The sequence below is a fragment of the Microcaecilia unicolor genome, chromosome 9 (genome assembly GCF_901765095.1).
Source record: "Microcaecilia unicolor chromosome 9, aMicUni1.1, whole genome shotgun sequence".
NCBI lineage: Eukaryota > Metazoa > Chordata > Amphibia > Gymnophiona > Siphonopidae > Microcaecilia > Microcaecilia unicolor.
Genome location: NC_044039.1, coordinates 116,693,393 through 116,713,407, shown reverse-complemented (window position 1 = coordinate 116,713,407; position 20,015 = coordinate 116,693,393). Strand labels below are relative to the sequence as shown.

The 20,015-nt window shown below is 43.2% G+C and overlaps 1 protein-coding gene across 1 annotated transcript in view; it reads right to left on the bottom strand.

The window, feature by feature from the left end:
- Window positions 1-20,015, bottom strand: part of TTC6 (tetratricopeptide repeat domain 6) — a 258,723-nt gene that overhangs the window by 65,489 nt on the left and 173,219 nt on the right. Inside the window, exons 22-25 of the mRNA XM_030213691.1 lie at window positions 13,695-13,845; window positions 11,921-12,003; window positions 9,054-9,130; window positions 4,325-4,476 (exon numbers count right to left, since the gene is read on the bottom strand). Coding sequence (XP_030069551.1) covers window positions 4,325-4,476; window positions 9,054-9,130; window positions 11,921-12,003; window positions 13,695-13,845 — 463 coding nt within the window. The remainder of the gene's footprint in view (window positions 1-4,324; window positions 4,477-9,053; window positions 9,131-11,920; window positions 12,004-13,694; window positions 13,846-20,015) is intronic.

Sequence of the window (20,015 nt, the reverse complement as noted above, 5' to 3'; positions counted from 1 at the left end):
AACTCCCCATAGGAGAAAAACCAGTGACTCCTGCCCTCTGAAAAACAGCTTCCCCTTGTACCAAGCAGAATATTTTCTGCAACTGATTTTGTCATTCATTTACATTTGAATACGGTTAAATGCAGTGCTCAATCTTCACATTATCCAACCCAGCTTTTCTCTCTTCCCTTAAATCTTTAGCATTTGGTTTGTGGATCTCTATCCAACCCAAACAAAAACCGTCTGTACTTAGCTTTAGGGTTGTCCTTTGGCTGCCAGCTACAAGTTGCACCTATCACTGCTTATTTCCTCTCTCCCATTGTGATGTTCTCTAATTCCTTCTGTCCCTTCAACAAGAACCTCTCCTTTCCCTGCTCTCACTGCTGAGTCAGGAAGGAAACACTATCTCTGACATCCTCCTTCCATGTTAACCCATGTATGTGAAATGACTGTTATTGATTATGAATTATGATATAGCTATTTTCCTTGCAACCTCTCTGCAATGATATCAAGGTTGAAGTGGTAGGGTCTTGATGCCATCAGGTAAAGAAGGATACTTCTTTGCAAGAGTGCCTCACTGCATTGGATTTTTTTTTTTTTAACTTAGAGGATACTGACCACTAAGTGGCTCATTGAAGTTTATCTTGGCTCCCAAAGATAAATGGCATTTATATGAAATTTAAGCACTGCAAAATGCATTTTGAATAAAGTCGTCTGAGGTAGGATCTCCCAAAACCAGATATCAGAACCATGCACTTTTTTGCTTTGACAAGAACAATAGCATTCTTGTCATTGCATATCTACAAAGAAAACAACAAAAATTACACATACAACATATCTCTCTGAGCATTTCATCAAGGAGTAAATGTCAGTCAGTCACAATGTTTTGACTGAAACATGTGCCATTTGATACCCCATTAATAACAGCCAGATGATTGTATGCAGAATTTTGAATTAGTTGCAAGTTTTTTGTTCATGGTATCTCGACTATGGGATTTACCTGTGCATATTGTTATTAATAAACCATTGCAGTTTTCAAGCACAGACACTATGGATACATGTCCCTAAAAGATGTTCTCTTCTGGGCTCTCCTAATTCCCTTATTGGAGCCTTAATAAAGATATTCTTCTTTTTTACATCTATAAGGGCTGCTCTTTTGCTTTTGGTTTGTTTATATCGGCTCTGGCTTGTGATCAGAACTGTGGTATCTTGTGTAAAGTAGGTCACATTCCTCTTTTGATGATGTTACAGGAGTCCTTTTACCAAGCCGTATAGGTGCCTACGTGCGCCCAATGTGCGCCAATTTGGAACTACCACCCGGCTACTGCGTGGCCCGGGCGGTAATTTTATTTTTTACGTGCGCCCACTACGCACGCCGGAAAATATATTTTATTTTCTGGGGCGCAACACACTTGCACTGGCGATTACCACCCGGTTAATGCGCGAGACCTTACTGCTAAGTCAATGGGTGGCAGTAAGGTCTCAGGCCCAAAACGGATGCACGCCAATTTTCATTTTGCCGCACGTCCATTTTTGGAAAAAAAAAAAAAGAGGCCTTTTTTCCAGGTGCGCTGAAAAATGGACCCGCGCATGTCCAATACATGTGTCTACACCAGCGACGGCCACTTTTTGGCGCACCTTAGTAAAAGGACCCCACATAAATTTATCAAGAGCAGAAAGAAGAAGTGTGGTCCAAAAAGTGAAGAATCCAAGATGTAAAAACAATTTGATTTATTTAAATTTGCAGAGGTAAAAGGTCAGCATTGGAGAAGATATGGCCATGATTTAGCAGGGATACCAGCAGTGCTTTTTTTGTGCCGGTACGCAACGGTACGGCGTACCGGCACCTTTTTTTTTGGCTCCCCCCGCCCCGTGAGTCCATGTCCCGCACGCAGTGCCAGCCCCCATTTCCGGCCGCTGCTGCTTCTCCTGTTGAGCAGCAGCGGCCGCTACACAAAGAAAAAGATTTAAAAAAAAAAAAAAAAAAAAACTTCAAACCTGGCTGAAACGCGGCACCCCAGCACTGTAGACAGCCATTAGGCATTGGCTGTTGCCCCGCAGCCGCTCCTCCTCTTGCCTTACGTTACTACGCTCCTCCGGGGTCTTCCTCCAGGGGCAGTGACGTAGAGGCAAGAGGAGGAGCGGCTGCGGGGCAACAGCCAATGACTAATGGCTGTCTACAGTGCCGGGGTGCCGCGTTTCAGCCAGGTTTGAAGTTTTTTTTTTTTTAATCTTCTTTTTCTTTGTGTAGCGGCCGCTGCTGCTCAACAGGAGAAGCAGCAGCGGCCGGAAATGGGGGCTGGTGGCGCGTGCGTCGCGACTTCGCGCCGTTCGCGGGGAAACTTGGCAGGGAGAGAGAAACCAACAGAGGGAAGGATTGGGGAGAGAGGGAAAACAACAGAGGGAAGGATTGGGGAGAGAGGGAAAGAGGGAAACCAACAGAGGGAAGGATTGGGGAGAGAGGGAAACCAACAGAGGGAAGGATTGGGGAGAGAGGGAAAGAGGGAAACCAACAGAGGGAAGGATTGGGGAGAAAGAGGGAAAACAACAGAGGGAAGGATTGGGGAGAGAGAGGGAAAACAACAGAGGGAAGGATGGGGAGAGAGAGGGAAAAAACAGATGGAAGGATTGGGGAGAGAGGGGAAAAACAGATGGAAGGATGGGGAGAGAGAGGGAAAAACACAGATGGAAGGATTGGGGAGAGGGAAAAACAGATGGAAGGATGGGGAAAGAGAGAGGGAAAAACACAGATGGAAGGATTGGGGAGAGGGAAAAACAGATGGAAGGATGGGGAACGAGAGAGGGGAAAAACAGATGGAAGGATGGGGAGAGAGGGGAAAAACAGATGGAAGGATGGGGAGAGAGAGAAAGAGGGAAAACAACAGAGGGAAGGATTGGGGAGAGAGAGAGGGAAAAACAACAGAGGGAAGGATTGGGGAGAGAGAGGAGGGAAAACAACAGAGGGAAGAATTGGGAGAGAGAGAGGGAAAACAACAGAGGGAAGAATTGGGAGAGAGAGAGAGAGAGAGGGAAAACAACAGAGGGAAGGATTGGGGAGAGAGAAAAAGAGGGAAACAACAGAGGGAAGGATTGGGGAGAGAGAGAAAGAGGGAAAACAACAGGGAAGGATTGGGGAGAGAGAGAAAGAGGGAAAACAACAGGGAAGGATTGGGGAGAGAGGGGAAAAACAGATGGAAGGATTGGGGAGAGAGGGGAAAAACAGATGGAAGGATGGGGAGAGAGAGGGAAAAACACAGATGGAAGGATTGGGGAGAGAGGGAAAAACAGATGGAAGGATGGGGAAAGAGAGAGGGAAAACAGATGGAAGGATGGGGAGAGAGAGAGGGAAAACGGAAGGATAGGGAGAGAAAGAGGGAAGACACTGGATGGAAGAATGCAGAAAGAAATAGGGGAGACACTGGAAGGATGGGGAGAGAAAGCAGAGCTGCTGGATGGAAAAGGGGAATAGAGAAAGACTGGAGAATAAGAGGAAGGGGCATGGGGAGAACAAGGGTGAGGAAAAGATGAAAAGCCACAGGTAGATGAAGGAAATTAAAGAATGGATAGTAAGAATGAATTAAATCTGGACAGAGAGCGAGCCTGAAAAATATTGAAGAAAGCAAAGAAAAGGAGACAAAAATGACAAATGGCACAGAAGAGTTAAGCGAAAACAAAGGAAAGGAGAATCACAGACTGGGACCAATATGGAAAGAAAAACAGTCACCAGACAACAAAGGTAGAAAAAAATCATTTTATTTTCATTTTAGTGTTTGTAATATGTCCAATTTGAGAATTTACATTGGCTGTCTTATTTTGCACTGGGTATACTGGAGCTGTAAGAGCTTACAGAGATTATTTATAATGAAAAAAAAATCACATTATTTTTTTCTCCTATAGTAACTGTAATATTTTCAATGATGTCTGTTTATATGCGCCATGGCTGGTATAGGGGGTGTGGCTATCATAGGGGTGGAGCCATATGTGGTGACCCCGCCCACAATGAGTACCGGCACCTTTTTTTCTACAAAAAAAACACTGGATACCAGTGTCAAGAGTCTACAAACCACAGCAAACTGTTTGCTGTGGTTTGTAGACTGCTGACACAGGCATCACCGCCAAAACATGGCTGTGTCGAGTCTTTCTCCAACACTGACCTTTTACTCTGCATATTTAAATAAACTGAATTGTTTTTACATCTTGGATTCTTCATTTATTGGACCTCACTTTCTCTTGCTGCTTTTGTTTACCTGTGAGGCTTTGCTGCTCCTTTGTTTTTCTGTATATAAATGTGTCATATCATATTTTTATCCTTAATTAGAAAATACTTACAAAGAAATACCCTTACCGTTATGTTTTTTGCTTTCATTAGGGTTTTCCCAAGCAGAGTAAATTTATCAGGGGAAGGATTAACATGAGACTCTATTCTTAAAGTCTCAGTGGAAGCACTGTAATCCTGATGAAATGCCTGTGCAAGGGCTTTCTGGATAGTAGAAGAACCTAGAGGTCATAAAAGAGGAATAAATAAGTGCCTTGGAGGAACCTGATCATGTGAGCAACATTTTGAGGACAATTTCACAACTGAACACATATGTAAAAACAACACACATACCGTATTTTTCGGACTATAAGACGCACTTTTTTCCCCCAAAATTTGGGAGGAAAATGGGGGGTGCGTCTTATAGTCCGAAGGTACCGATTCCGGATCGCCCTCCCCCCGAGTTCCGGATCGCCCTCCCCTACTCACGTCAGCGATGTTCCCTGGTGGTCTAGTGACGTCGGGGCAGGAAAGAGCCCCCTCTTTCCTGCCCAGCGCGCTGCTCTCCGTCCTCCTCCGTCCTCCTGTATGCTGCCTGACGGTCTCGGCGATATTCAAAATGCATTTTGAATCTCGCCGAGACCGTCAGGCAGCATACAGGAGGACGGAGGAGGACGGAGAGCAGCACGCTGGGCAGGAAAGAGGGGGCTCTTTCCTGCCCCGACATCACTAGACCACCAGGGAACATCGCTGACGTGAGTAGGGGAGGGCGATCCTGAACTCGGACAAGACGCACCGGAGCACCTAGGTTTTAGAGGAGGGAAAAAGGAAAAAATTTTTTTTCCTATTTCCCTCCTCTAAAACCTAGGTGCGTCTTATGGTCCGGTGCGTCTTATAGTCCGAAAAATACGGTACTTTTCATTGTGTGGGTATCAGGACAGTTTTTAAACAAAAGTATAGGTAGCACACCTTTGCTTTGAAAATTATCTCTGGGAATTCATGCTCTTACATTTATGTTTTACCACGCACACATTTCTTGGGTTAATTTACATACATACATACTTTACAGAAGTTTGCACATACATACATCCCAACAATGCCACCATCGAGTCTAGGTAAAATTATTCATAAACACACTGTAGATGCATAAGTGTCTATAAGGACATAAGATGAGTTGGATGGAAACAGAGCAAGGCCCATCGAGCTTAGTATCCTGTCTACAGCAGTGGCCAGTCTAGGTCACACATATTTGGCAGGTCCCAGAGAAGATCTATTATAGCTTATTTCCAAGGGTAAGCAATGGCTTTCCAAAATCTACCTGTGTCCCGATCATGGAACATATGTCTGAGACTCTTTACAGCCAACTTTGATAGTGAACTGTGACTGGATGTTTTTTGTTTGATAAGGTTTAAAGTGTGATTGAGAGGGAATACGTGGCAACAATTAAACAAGATATAGTAGCAACATTGGGATTTTTATGTCCCCGACTTTTTGTCAAGTGGACATTTACCTGTGGATTCATCAGTGGATAATTTGGACATTACATTTTTGGATACCATTTTGATGCATCAGGTCACTTATTAATCCAGAGGGGGAGTTTTGGGATGTCACACAAGGAGAAGATTCTCTCAGCATTTGCAAGATTTTTTTGATTATTGATTTATTTAACATCTGGTGGTCATATCATCAGCTGGTTATTTCAGTCAACAAGCTATTCAGCCCCGCGATCAGATAAGTTGTTTTCATCTTAATATTTCTTAACAGTTATGGTGAAATGATTGAATGAAGGGTTAATAGCAATTCACTGCTATACTAGCTGTGACCACCGGTGATCACTGAGCACCTTTCACACATTTATATATATATATATGCTTTTTATTTGTCAATAGACACGTTTAAGAGTATGTTGATTATAAAGAATAGTCTCTTCAGTTTGTATTTAAATAACCATTTGTAGGATGAGATAATCAGACTGATATTTCTCTTGTTATGATGTCATGTCATTTCTTCAAGTTGAAGAGCCCTAACCTGTACAACCTTTCTTCATAAGGGTCCCCAACCCTCACCAGCTGAAGCGTTTCTCCAGCGATGCTCTTCTTACATTGCCTGCCCTGCTTCCCCTCATGTTGCGCATGCTCAACTTTAATGAAATTGAGCATGTGCGAAGTATCGCACATGCTCAGTTTTACTAAAACCGAACGTGCACTCTTTTGAAAATGTTCACATTATTATTTACCAAAACGGTACACTCTTTTCCCAATAGTGCACTCATTCAAACCATTGTACACGTCAACCACTATGCATATGCAAATAGTTTGCACATGTGTGCACTATCGGGAAAATAATGCACATTTTTCCTGAGTGTGCCTTTTTAGAAAATAGTGCACACTCTTTCAAAAGAGTGTTCATTCAATGACTTTGCTCCCATAACTACAAAATGGCCAAACAAAAACAAATAAACTGAACATTTCCAGAAATGACACACAAAAAAACTTTTCTGGCTGCCCATCCCTAGGGCAAAGAGGGTTGAAGAAATCCCTACAGGTAAGAGTTGCAATGAAAAGTGATTTCACAGGAGCAGGAGTAGAACAGACAGAGGTCCCAGAAGTGGAAGTCAATGTGATATGTCCAGTGCCTTTGACACTGTTGATCATAATATCCTTCTAAATAATCTTGACTATTACGGAACCTGTGGAGCTGTGTTAAAATGGTTCTCAGGCTTCCTAAGGTCTAGATCATACAAAGTGAAACAATCAGGTACAATTCAATCAGCATAGTACCCCGTTTGTGGAGTGCCCCAGGGCTCTCCATTGTCCCCTATCCTGTTTAACATCATGTTGATGCCACTATGCAATTTATTGCAGAAAAATGGTCTCCCAACATTCATTTATGCAGACAATGTTACCATCTATATTCCATTCACTAAAGAAATAAATGAAATTACTTATATCATCAGGTATATCTCTAATAGTATCTTGGGCATCCAATTTCAAATTAAAACTGAACACTAATAAAACTAAATTCTTAATATTTACTAATCCTCATCACGCTATAAATCTTAAATCAATTACATTTGAGAACATCACATATCCCCTTGATACAACTATGAAAACCTTAGGAGTCACAATTGACCAATTCCTCAATCTAGAAAAACAAATTTCCAAAGTGGTCTCAAGTGTCTTCAATTCATTATGGAAACTGAGGAGACTAAGACCATTCTTTGTAAAATCAGTCTTCCGTTACCTAGTTCAATCCCTAGCCCTAAAAAAATTTGATTACTGCAACTGTATTTATGCAGGACTTAAAGGGGATCTCCTCAAAAAACTACAAACTACTCAAAACATTGCCACATGTCTCATATTCAGACTACCATGCTTCACCAAAGCAACCCCCCTTCTGGACAGTATGCATTGGCTTCCAATAAAAGATAGAATGTCTTTCAAGCTATGTACCTTCATTCACAAAATTTTGTATGGTTCGTCCCCAATATACATGAACAACTTCATTAAAGTACTCTCACGTAATGCCTCTAAATCATCTAGAGAATATCTTAGCCTACATTTCCTGAATTGTAAGAACGTAACCTACAAAACAATTCATACTGCTAACTTTTCATATTACGGCACTAAAATTTGGAACTTCTTACCTAAAACCATCAAATGCATCAATGATTATTTGTTATTCTGAAGTCTATTGAAAACTCACTTCTTCAGTCTAGCCTTTAAGGAAATAAGTACTCTTCTCAAATAAACTCATGGAATTAATTTTTACCTCATCCCACCTCCAACTACTTGTGTCTACCCCAGTTAATCCTTTTTCTTCCATATTTCAATTATTTAGCTTAAATCACTAGCGGCCGTTTACTACGCCATGCTGTAAGTGCACTAACTTTTTAGTGCATGCTAATACTAGAGACACCTATAGGAATGGGTGTCACTAGCATTAGTGCATGCTAATTTTTAGCATGCGCTAATAAGTTTACAGTGTGGCTTAGTAAAACAGGGCCCTAAGTATTTAATTACATCCGTTCCTAACTCAAGTTTTACTGGTCTAACATTATATAATGTATTATACTTTCTGTTAATACAGTATATTTTGAACATGTTCATGCTTTTCTAATATTTATGTAAGTCAGACTGAACCTGAGTTCTACTCGGGCTAATATAGGATATAAATGTCATAACTAACTAACTAAGAGGGTCTTTTACTAAGGCATGCTCACGTTTTTGGCACGCACTAAAAATGTGAGCATACCTTAGTAAAAGACACTCTAACTAACTAACTAACTAACTAAATAAAAAGGAGAAGAAGAGAGGAAACCCAAGGAGAAGAATTCAGCAACAACAACCCACTGTTTGTGTTTTGTCATTTCTTATTTTTACGTTTGTGAAGCTCAACAGATGAGCTGAGCTTGATCTTGATTCATTCAATAAAGAACAGTTTTACATGTAGACTTCTGGAGTGGACATTGGGTTTCTTTCTGAGTGGCAACAAGCTCCATTTGTAAGTTTGTGAGACATGGGAAGAATACAGAGTATCCTGCAAGCTAGGGTCTTGAAAAAAAAGTCTTTCCATCATACTGATCAGGATCCAAGAAGAGGTAAGGAGAGGTCTCCTCCTCCACATATCAGTAGCTGTGACAGTTGTCCTACCCACAGCACACCACCCCAAACCATCTATATTCAGTTGTTTTCCATCGTTTTGAAATATTCCCTAACATTCACTTTGCTTTTGTTTGGCAGAAAATAGAAAACATCAAAGACTATTCATTGTCGCTAGAGCGTATATCTTCTATATATTGACTAATTCTATATCATACCTTCAGACATTTCAGCTGCATAATGTATACAGAAGCTTGCAAGTTCACATTTCTTCATCTCATACAGATATTGTGCTCTATAAAAAATAAATATATCCTGTAAAAATCTCAAGATTTTCTAAAAAAGAACTCCATTCTTGTAACTCAATCATGAAACTCAACCCTAAACAGCTGGCTGTGAGCCTGATTACGCATTCAGATCTAAAATAGTAGAATAAGGATACTTGCACTGAATGGTATAACTGCTGTAGAAGTACTGATGATGTGTGTATGTGTCAGGAACAGGAAAAGAGAATCCTGCTCAGAAGGAATGGATCCTAAAGAGCTTAGACGAGATTGGGTGGCAAAGCCGGTGGCGGGAGACGAAGATGGTGCTGGGCAGACTTATACGGTCTGTGCCAGAGCCGGTGGTGGGAGGCGGGACTGGTGGTTTGGAGGCGGGGATAGTGCTGGGCAGACTTATACGGTCTGTGCCAGAACCGGTGGTGGGGAGGCGGGGCTGGTGGTTGGGAGGCGGGGATAGTGCTGGGCAGACTTATACGGTCTGTGCCAGAACCGGTGGTGGGAGGCGGGGCAGACTTATACAGTCTGTGCCCTGAAAAGGACAGGTACAAATCAAGGTAAGGTATACACAAAAAGTAGCACATGTGAGTTTATCTTGTTGGGCAGACTGGATGGACCGTGCAGGTCTTTTTCTGCCGTCATCTACTATGTTACTATGAATTATAAACTGGTGTACTGATTCCATTTTTTTCCAGCTGGCAGTTTCCTCCTGTTCCTTTACTCTTCCAGTTTGAATAAAAGCTGGAACTTGGCACAATGATACTTCATTTACAAATACCCAGAGATTCCTCTCCCACCCCCACTACCATTGTCTCCCTTCCCCTGCCTCAAAAACACACACAGTCTGTTCTCCATGGACAGCGTGTATATTTCACTCACAACTGTAACCATGTGACGGGAACTGACTGGAGAGGATTCCAAGCAGTAAAGTCTCTAGAAAAGATATTTTATGTGTGGAAATTCCCACCCACTGTAACCAATATTGTACCTCCAACTGTACTGCATACCCCTCAGTTTCCCTTTTTTCTTGGTATGGTTAGGACCACAGGAGGTATGCCTCTTCTCAATTCATTTGTCATTTAAATTTTTTTCCTTATTTCTTTGCTACTTTTTCAAGAATTTGACATGGCTCAACTGCTATTCATCATGTCTGTCAAAAAATAAAACCCAGCATTTTAATGCTGTACCAAATGTTGCAAAAACGCGACGATACTACTACGTGAATGGGGTCCTCACACTATCTGTGACTGCCAGCTTGCACTAGAAAGTCTCAGTGAGCTAGAAATATCAGAGACTTTAAATTAAGGGTTTACCTGAAGTTGAAAGGAAAACCCCCAAAACCTGCTTCTGAATCCTTTTATAAGAGCTGAGTAGATGGGAGAGAGTAACGAAACTACAGCAGACTCACTGTCCTCCCGTTCTTAAGCAGGCTGAGGATCCTCTAGAGCTGCTGACTCAATTGACTGCTCAAATTGAGGCACAGTGCTAAGCACCATGATTCGCCAGCACTGACAGAATCCCCACCTTGGTGCTGATGTCATGCTCACAATGGAACACCTCACTGCACCAAATAAGGGCAGAGGAAGCCTGGAGCTTAGAACAGAATCTCCCTCTATATGCGCCAATACAGCAATCAGCACAATCTTCCACTAGCAGACCCGAAATGCTGCAGGACTTCTGCACCAATTCTTCCCAGCCAGATGCTGCAGTGGAGCCTGATGCAGCAGTCTCTGGATCTTTGTTCAGGCTCGCAACTAGCTCTTTAGAAGTTGGGGGATTTGGGTGCCCCTTATCACCAGTACCATGAGCCAGTACCTCACCTGATCTGATCCAGTGGTTAAGCCGGCCTTGGTAGGTGCCTACTTTCCTTTACAGAATAGACTTCAAAGAGACACCCCTTTATAGAAATGTCTTTTAAAGGTGTAACTTTGTAAAGGATTGTTCATACATAAAGGCCCTCTTACATGCATCCAACTTCTCCTATATAAGAACACAACTATGGAACGCTCTGCCAAAAGCTGTGACACAATCTGACCATCTAAACTTCAGGAAATCACTAAAAACCTAATGTGCCTGAAACATACCTACCTTATTCGACCCTAACATCACATTGTATTTGTTCCTCTACCGGACTTGGCGAACACCTTTACGGTACTATGTAAGCCACATTGAGCCTGCAAATAGGTGGGAAAATGTGGGATACAAATGTAACAAATAAATAAAAAAATAATAGAGTGAACTGGAGGAGCGGCCTAAAGGTTAGTGCAGCAAACTTTGATCGCAGCATCCTGGGTTCAATTCCCACTGTGGCTCCTTGTGACCCTGGGCAAGTCACTTAACTCTCCATTGCCTCAGGTACAAAACCCAAGATTGTGAGCCCTCTAGGGACAGAGATAGTACCTGCTTATAATTGGATTGTAAACCACATTAAACCTGAACTCTATTTGGGATAATGCAGGATGCAAATGTCATAATAAATAAATAATATAAAATTACTCCAGGGGTTACACATGGCATCAATGTCTTTATAAAACAGGCAACCTGCTACCTTCCTCAGGTCCATGTAATTTTATAACAAGCAATTTCTATGCATAAAACTCTGTTTTATATATGTAAATGCTTATATTAAGCTGAGCAGCATAGCAAGTGTAATAAACTGTAACTGTTTGAAAGGATCTTCAAACTGTGCTACGACCAAGCATGATTTTTGTCACCGTAAAAAACAAAAAAAAAAAAAAAAAAATATATATATATATATATATATATATATATATATATAATTGAAATAAAACTGATATTTCTACCTTAGTACATTTAGATGTTGTCCATCAGGCTGAAGGTGGATGGCTCGAGTTATATCTTTTAATGCATTTTTTAAGTCATGTACCTATGGTGTGGAAGAAAAAAAAGCAATTTCTTGCATCATTAATAATAAGTATAGTTTGAACATGGAACAACATTTCTATGCGTCATTAAAATATTATTTCCTAGCCTTCCTTAAATTTGAAAAACCTGCAGAAAAAAATCACACCAAGTATAATATTAAGGGGCCTTTTAACTAAGCTGCATTAAGCACCTAATGCTAGTATCACTGTGCATTTGACGATAGTGCAAACCTGTGCTAACCTCTAATGCACATTAAAACAGCCAGCATGGCAAAAATCTGTGCTAGCTGCTTAATGCAATAGGTGGGTGTGACATAGGCATAGAAAGAATGACCAAAAGTGACAGTTAGTGCATGGTCCACTACTGTGCAATGTCACAACTGCAAATAGCACAACCTGCACCTACTGTCACCACAGCAGTAGGCAGTAAGTGCAATCACGCTACTGGCAGTGCGGTAGAGTAGCCATGGCCCTTGCAATACGGTCATCCATCTTCTCCCCAAATCTCCAACTGCATCAGTACAGGTCTCCCCTAATCCAATCCCCCATATTGGCCCCACCAAGATCACACCACTCAGATCTGAACCCTTGAAAGACCCCTCCCACCTGATCCAATCCCTCAAAGCCCCTTCCACAAACATGAAATGTCATAGTACCCCACCCTTCTCACACTACCCTCCCCACATTCCCAACTCCCCCCCCCCCCAAAACCCCTGGGACTTACCTGGGGGCGGGCTATCCCTGATGGGCTAGTGGGACAAGCCAGGAGCGGTCCCCCTCCATTCCAGCCCTATATGGCTCTGGCAACAAAATAGCCCCCATGACCCCTAGCAATAATCTTACAGTAGTACCACTAGGGGGCATCTTGCCTTGCTCCACTAATCTATATAGAATGGCCCCTGGATAATTCCCGAGGGTTCTAGGGTGTCTGAGTTGAGGGGAGGGTCACTTTGCTTAGGGGAGAGATGTAAGAAGGAGGCAGGACCATTGTGGCACTTTTTGTTTGGGAGAGGGGCCTTGTGGATAAGGTGGGAGGGGTCTTTTGGAGGGGGACTGGATTGGACAGGGAGCAATATGGGGGGTGAATCTGGATCAGGGAAGGGATCAGACTTGGGGAAAGGGTTGTGCCACTGTGGCAATCCACCATTATTTACTTACTGAAAGTGGGCCCATATCCCGTTACATGTAGTGCCTCATAGCATGGGTGCTCCTGTGCTGGCACTGCATGTAACGCAGTGCTGTGTGGTAACTCCCTGCCCTGTGAGGTAAATTCAGGTCAGATTCAGGGCACACCCCCTGCATTTACCACACAGGTTTTGTACTTACTGCATTTTATATTTTGCATGTAAGGTACAGTAAGTCCTATAACTTCAACGCACTTTAGTAAAATGTCCCCTATGTGACAAATTCTTGAAGGAAATGTCCATAAACGGTTATTCTATGGGCACAATCTATGGGCTGAATCTGATCTGGAGACAGGAAATGCTTGAGATGCCACAAAAACTTGACCCAAGGATCATTGCTGCCCTCAAGCTGTAATTTGGAGACCACAGTTCTAGAAGTTCTAGATTGAAAGATGGACGTACACCCAGAAGTATTTATGTAAGCCACACATTTGATGGTCACACTACTGTCTAACATTGAAAACAGTGTTTACAGATTACAAAGAATAAATAGGAAAATAAAAACGTACCTTATGATATGCTTGAGCTCTGCATATGTAGGCTCTTACATATACAGGATTAGCTTTGATGGCGTCGGTGAATTTTTTAATGGCTTTAAAATACTGATCCATTTGTAACAGAAAAATCAGGCCAATATTTACATATGCCACAGCAATGCTTCTAGAAGTAAATCAAAGAGCACCATTTATATTTCTTAATTTACCTTTCCTATTTTGCTTCCAATTATCTCCTCTGCATAATGTTTTTCATTAGCATTAAGGTAAGTATATTAACATTGCTTTAAGTGGTAACCTATGGAACTTTGTAAGTCTAAATGCTTTGAAAATAAGCCCCTAAATAAACCCCAAAGTAAGAAAACCATATCACATATTGTAAATCGTCAGAAGCTTTCCTTACCAAGTCAATGAATTTCATAGGCTTTAAAGTTAATTCCAGATAAAATCAATTACTACTCTAAGTTAAAAACCTCCTTGGAAAAATAAAATTAAGTTACTGTAGCAGATGTTCTCCATAAACAGCAAGATACAAGTCTTCACGGCATGGGTGACATTATTGATAGTGCCTACACAGGAAAGCTTCTCCAACTTGGTATGTATTAGAAACTTTTGAGTCACTTCAGAATGCATGTATACCACTTCCACCTGTCACCATCACATGAGACCACTCTTTTATTCAGCTTGAGTAGAATACAACTCCTTGGGGAGGTGGTTGGGTATGCGACTTGTATTCTGCTGTCTACAGAGGACACTTGCTACAGGTAAGTAACTTGGTTTTCTCCAAGAACAAGTAGGAGAGCAAGATCTCACAGCATGGGACTCCCTAGCTATAGGCTGCGAGTTCTTCAACAGAAAAAAAGAAAATAACAACAAAGGCAGACACCAATATGTTTTTGGTAGCAATTAGGCTATTGTATATTTTTTCTTCTTTTTTCTTTTAAGAAAATCAACAAGGTAGGCAGTTTTTAAAACTGTATCTTGTTATTGTACTTAGGAAGAACCAGGCAGCTGAGCAGAGAGTTAACACCACTGGAAAATAAGAAAGAGTTACAAGAAAGCCATCCTAGAAATAAGTGGACTTGGAGGGGCATTTTCGACCGGGGACGCCCATCTCTAAGGGCGCCCATCTCCGAGGACGGTGCCGCGAAGGGGCGGGGCCGACTATTATCAAATGAGATGGGCATTCATCATTCGTTTCAATAATACGGTTGGGGGCGCCCAAATCTCAACATTTAGGTCAACATTAAAGATGGTCGACCTAAATGCTAAGATCGCCGGATTTAGACATGGGAGCCCTCGGTTTTCGCCGATAATGGAAACCGATGGCGCCCATCTCAAAAACGAGCAAATCCAAGGCATTTGGTGGTGGGAGGGGCCAGGATTCGTAGTGCACTGGTCCCCCTCACATGCCAGGGCACCAACCGGGCACCCTAGGGGGCACTACAGTGGACTTTGCAAATTGGTCCCAGGTGCATAGCTCCCTTACCTTGGGTGCTGAGCCCCCAACCCCCCCCCCCCCAAAACCCACTCCCCACAACTATACACCAATACCATAGCCCTAAGGGGTGAAGGGGGGCACCTACATGTGGGTACAGTGGGTTTCGGGTAGGTTTTGAAGGGCTTCCATTTTCGACCACAAGTGTAACAGGTAGGGGGGGATGGGCCTGTTTCCGCCTGCCTGAAGTCCACTGCACCCACTAAAACTGCTCCAGGGACCTGTATACTGCTGCGATGGACCTGAGTATGACATTTGAGGCTGGCATAGAGGCTGGCAAAAAAAGTTTTTAAAGTTGTTTTTTTGAGGGTGGGAGGGGGTTAGTGACCACTGGGGGAGTCAGGGGAGGTGATCCCCGATTCCCTCTGGTGGTCATCTGGTCAGTTCGGGAACTTTTTTGGGACTTGGACCTGAAAAAAAAAGAGACCAAATAAAGTGGACCAAATTCTCGCCAGGGACGCCCTTCTTTTTTCCATTATCGGCCGAGGGCGCCCATCTCTTAAGCACGCCCCAGCATGCTCGTGTCCCGCCTTCGCTACCCTTCCGACACGCCCCCGGGAACTTTGGCCATCCCGGCAACGGAAAGCAGTTGGGGATGCCCAAAATCGGCTTTCGATTATGCCGATTTGGGCGCCCCTGAGAGAAGGACGCCCATCTCCCAATTTGTGTTGAAAGATGGGCACCCTTCTCTTTCGAAAATGAGCTGGCTAGGGGACTAGACCTACCAGTTAAGTTTTAGGGGCATGCACCTACATCGTTTTGAAAATCTGGGCTCACTGTATTACTATTTAAGGGAGACCTGCTGAACATGGCTGAGACCAGATAAGCAGTAAGTACTGAAAGTAGCTCAGTATATGCTGTTAGAGCAGTTCATAAGAGGTCTACTACTTCCAATGAAAGCTTGGGTGTGGCAGCATTCCAGTATTATCCTTAAATGCCTAGGGCCATAATTTAAGATTTGGAGACTATAGGCAAGCCCAGACAGCAAATCCCAGAGAGTTAGGAGATAGGGAGGTGATCAGAGATCCCAAAGATTGGAGGGACAGAAGAGCGGCAGATGAATGCCAAACTGCCTTTGAAGTAGTACATGCCCCTAGTCCAAAAGTATACTGTGAAATACTGGAATCTTGTGTTATGGGTTCCTTGAAAAAGCGAGCAGCGAAACATGGTCCACGTTGGGACCCTGCAAGTTTATGTATATCTAGTGCCGATTTGAGATTGGATTATTTAAGAACAGCATTAAAGATTTTTCATATTTAAAGAAGGTATTTGGTGTTTTGTATTCCAGAAGTGTAATAGCTAGCCCCAGTTTTGTTTGGGTGCAAGCTTATCACAAACATGGTTTTGAATTTGGGACTTTTATATATATTTTTGTATGAAAATGTTTATTTAGTTTTGTGTATTTCCAGTTTTCCCATGGGTTCCTTATATATTTTTGATCATTAGTTTTCCTGTATGGGTTTTTTGTTTTGTTTTTTCCTCTTTTTGTTTTTATAGTCCCAGCCCAAAAGTAAGCAGGAGGAGGTTCTTCAGTATTTGGTATCTTAAAGAGTTGGCACCCTAGGCAGTTGTCTATGCTTAAATCCAGGCATGAGAATGCCACTGAGTTCATCCAGATTGGACCTCACGGATTCAAAAAGGGTTCCTGGGATTATCTGGGTCCCTGTGTTTGATGGCTGAAAGCTATACACTGTGTCAAGGGTCCTGGATGTCATCCGTAACCCTGCTGAAGCTGTGATTTCTGAACCTGAGTATCTGTGTGAATCTGCGCAACTCTGAATCTAAGTTAAACCTGAATGCCTATGTAAAAGTAACTTGGAATTCTAACCCAGACCAGACTATAAAATAATGAGTGGAATGGAATAGGTAGACATGAATCGTTTGTTTATCCAAAAATACTAGAACTAGGGGGCACGCAATGAAGTTACAAAGTAGCAAATTTAAAACGAATCAGAGAAAATTTTTCTTCACTTAACGTGTAATTAAACTCTGGAATTCGTTGCCAGAGAATGTAATAAAAGCAGTTAGCTTAGCGCGGTTTAAAAAAGGTTTGGATGGTCTTGGGGAAAATCCACTGCTTATTTGTAGGATAAGCAGCATAAAATGTATTGTATTTTTTGGGGATCTTGCCAGGTACTTGTGACCTGGATTTGTCACTGTTGGAAAGAGGATGCTGGGCTTGATGGACCTTCAGTCTGTCCCAGAATGGCAATACTAATGCACTTATGACTGAACTGACTACAAATTCTGGAGATCTGATCTTCTGAGGCATTTGATATGACTACTCACAGCTGTGTTTTCAGAAATTAATAAAGGTCAAATTAGCCAATATTAAAAATCTAGAAGAAAATTGTGCTCACTAACCTCTGTGGTTAACCTGAGAAGTACAAATGGGGAGCAATTCAGGAAGTTGAAGAGAGTGACCTAGCGCAAAGATTCTGGAAATCAGAACCTGCTCCCCTAGGAAATAGAAATGGAGCTAAGAGTTAAATAGGAGTCTTGCCTCAGGTGTACTGGTACCCCTCCCAAAAAGAACCCAATGTGGCAACATATTACCATAGCCTCAAAGGTTATACCACCACAATGACTGAGCCCCCCCTCCATCCTAGCTGCATCCTAATTATAGCACTGGTAAACTCTGGGAATGTAAAGACCCTGGTTTGTCAAGAATGAATATAGGTTCTAATAATGATATCACATGACCCTGAAGACCTAAAACAATATACCACTGCCCAGGAGGAGATCACAGTGCAATTTGAAATGCTGCCCATGTATGTGGGTGTACTCCCATTAATTCTCTATGTGGTTGTAGAGGACCCAAAACTCTGTTTGAAACCTGAAGCTTCAGAAAAGCAATCACCTGTATGGGCAAAAGAACAAAATAGACCTTTGACTCTTCAAGAGAGAAACTCAGAATCCTACTATCAAAACAAATTATACTCAAGTGTTATTATAGGTTACTTTTTGAAACTTATTAGGTTTCTTTTGCAGAGCATATACCTAAGGGGTCCTTTTACAAAAGCGCGCCGAAAATGGCTTGTGGTAGTGTAGGCGTGGGTTTTGGGCACGCGACAATCCATTTTTTGGTGCGCCTGTGAAAAAGGCCTTTTTTAAAATTTTTGCCAAAAAATGGACGTGCGGCAAAATGAAAATTGCCGCGCGCCCATTTTGGGTCTGAGACCTTACCGCCAGCCATTGACCTAGCAGTAAAGACTCATGCACTAACTGGGCAGTAATGACATACATGTGCCAAATGGCACTTGGTGCGCTGGAAAATAAAAAATATTTTTCAGACGCGTGTATCGGATGCGCACCAAAAATGAAATTACCGCAAGTGCCAAGTGGTAGTCGGGCGGTAACTCCATTTTGAAGCGCATAGATGCTTACGTAGTTTAGTAAAATGGCCCCTAAATGGCTGAAACCAAATCTATATAAATAAAACCCACCTCAAACATTCTGAAGCTCACTCCGTGGCAGTAAGGCACTAAAGCACTGAACTCCTGCACTCTTGGTAGGACTCTTGGTAGGCTAGGGTATCAGGAACACTCACCCTCACTCATAGGTCCGCCCTCAGCCACGCCCCATCTCTCTATATAAAACGCACCACCAACGTTCTGAAGCCTCACTTTTCCAACGTTCTAAATGTGAGGCGCCAGAGATCAATTTTTCATCCATGACTGTCTGCCCCGCCCACACGTCAAACGTGATGACCTCGTGGGCGGAGCAATGACACTCACAGACCGTGCAGCACGTCTGATTGGCTGAGTTGGGTGAAGCCAAGGATGACGTCGCCAGCACAGCTGCTCCACAAAAAAACAAGGAAAGGGGGAGGAGTAGGGAAACACGCGTAGCGTGTTTCCCTACTCCTCCCCCTGCCTAGGAATTCATGCAACTCAGCACCCCCCCTTCCGATACAAACACTAAACAACCCCCCCCCCAATGCATCGGCACCTTTTTTTGCCCGCCACCCGCCCCCCCCCCCCCGCGACACTCCGGCCGAGTCCTGCACTTAGTTTTTTTTTTTAACACTCACAACGCGCGAACGATGCAGCCGGCAGCGATTGAAAGAGCCTGTCTGGGCTGGCAGGCGTCTGCGTCGGAGCTTCCCTCACCCTCTGCGAGTCCCGCGAAACAGGAAGTTGTAACAACGAAGGCGGGACTCGCAGAGGGTGAGGGAAGCTCCGACGCAGACGCCAGCCCAGAGAGGCCTCTTTCAATCGCTGCCGGCTGCATCGTTCGCACGTTCTGAGTCTTAAAAAAAAAAAACTAAGTGCAGGACTCGCCCGGAGTGTCGCGGGGAGGGGGGGAGGATTGGGGAGAGAAAGAGAGAAACCAACAGAGGGAAGGATTGGGGAGAGAGAGAAAGAGGGAAACCAACAGAGGGAAGGATTGGGGAGAGAGGGAAAGAGGGAAAGCAACAGAGGGAAGGATTGGGGAGAGAGGGAAACCAACAGAGGGAAGGATTGGGGAAAGAGGGAAACCAACAGAGGGAAGGATTGGGGAGAGAGAGAAAGAGGGAAACCAACAGAGGGAAGGATTGGGGAGAGAGGGAAAGAGGGAAACCAACAGAGGGAAGCATTGGGGAGAGAGGGAAAGAGGAAACAAACAGAGGGAAGGATTGGGGAGAGAGGGAAAGAGGGAAACCAACAGAGGGAAGGATTGGGGAAAGAGGGAACCCAACAGAGGGAAGGATTGGGGAGAGAGGGAAAGAGGGAAACCAACAGAGGGAAGGATTGGGGAGAGAGAGGGAAACCAACAGAGGGAAGAATTGGGGAGAGAGAGGGAAACCAACAGAGGGAAGGATGGGGAGAGAGAGGGAAAAACAGATGGAAGGATTG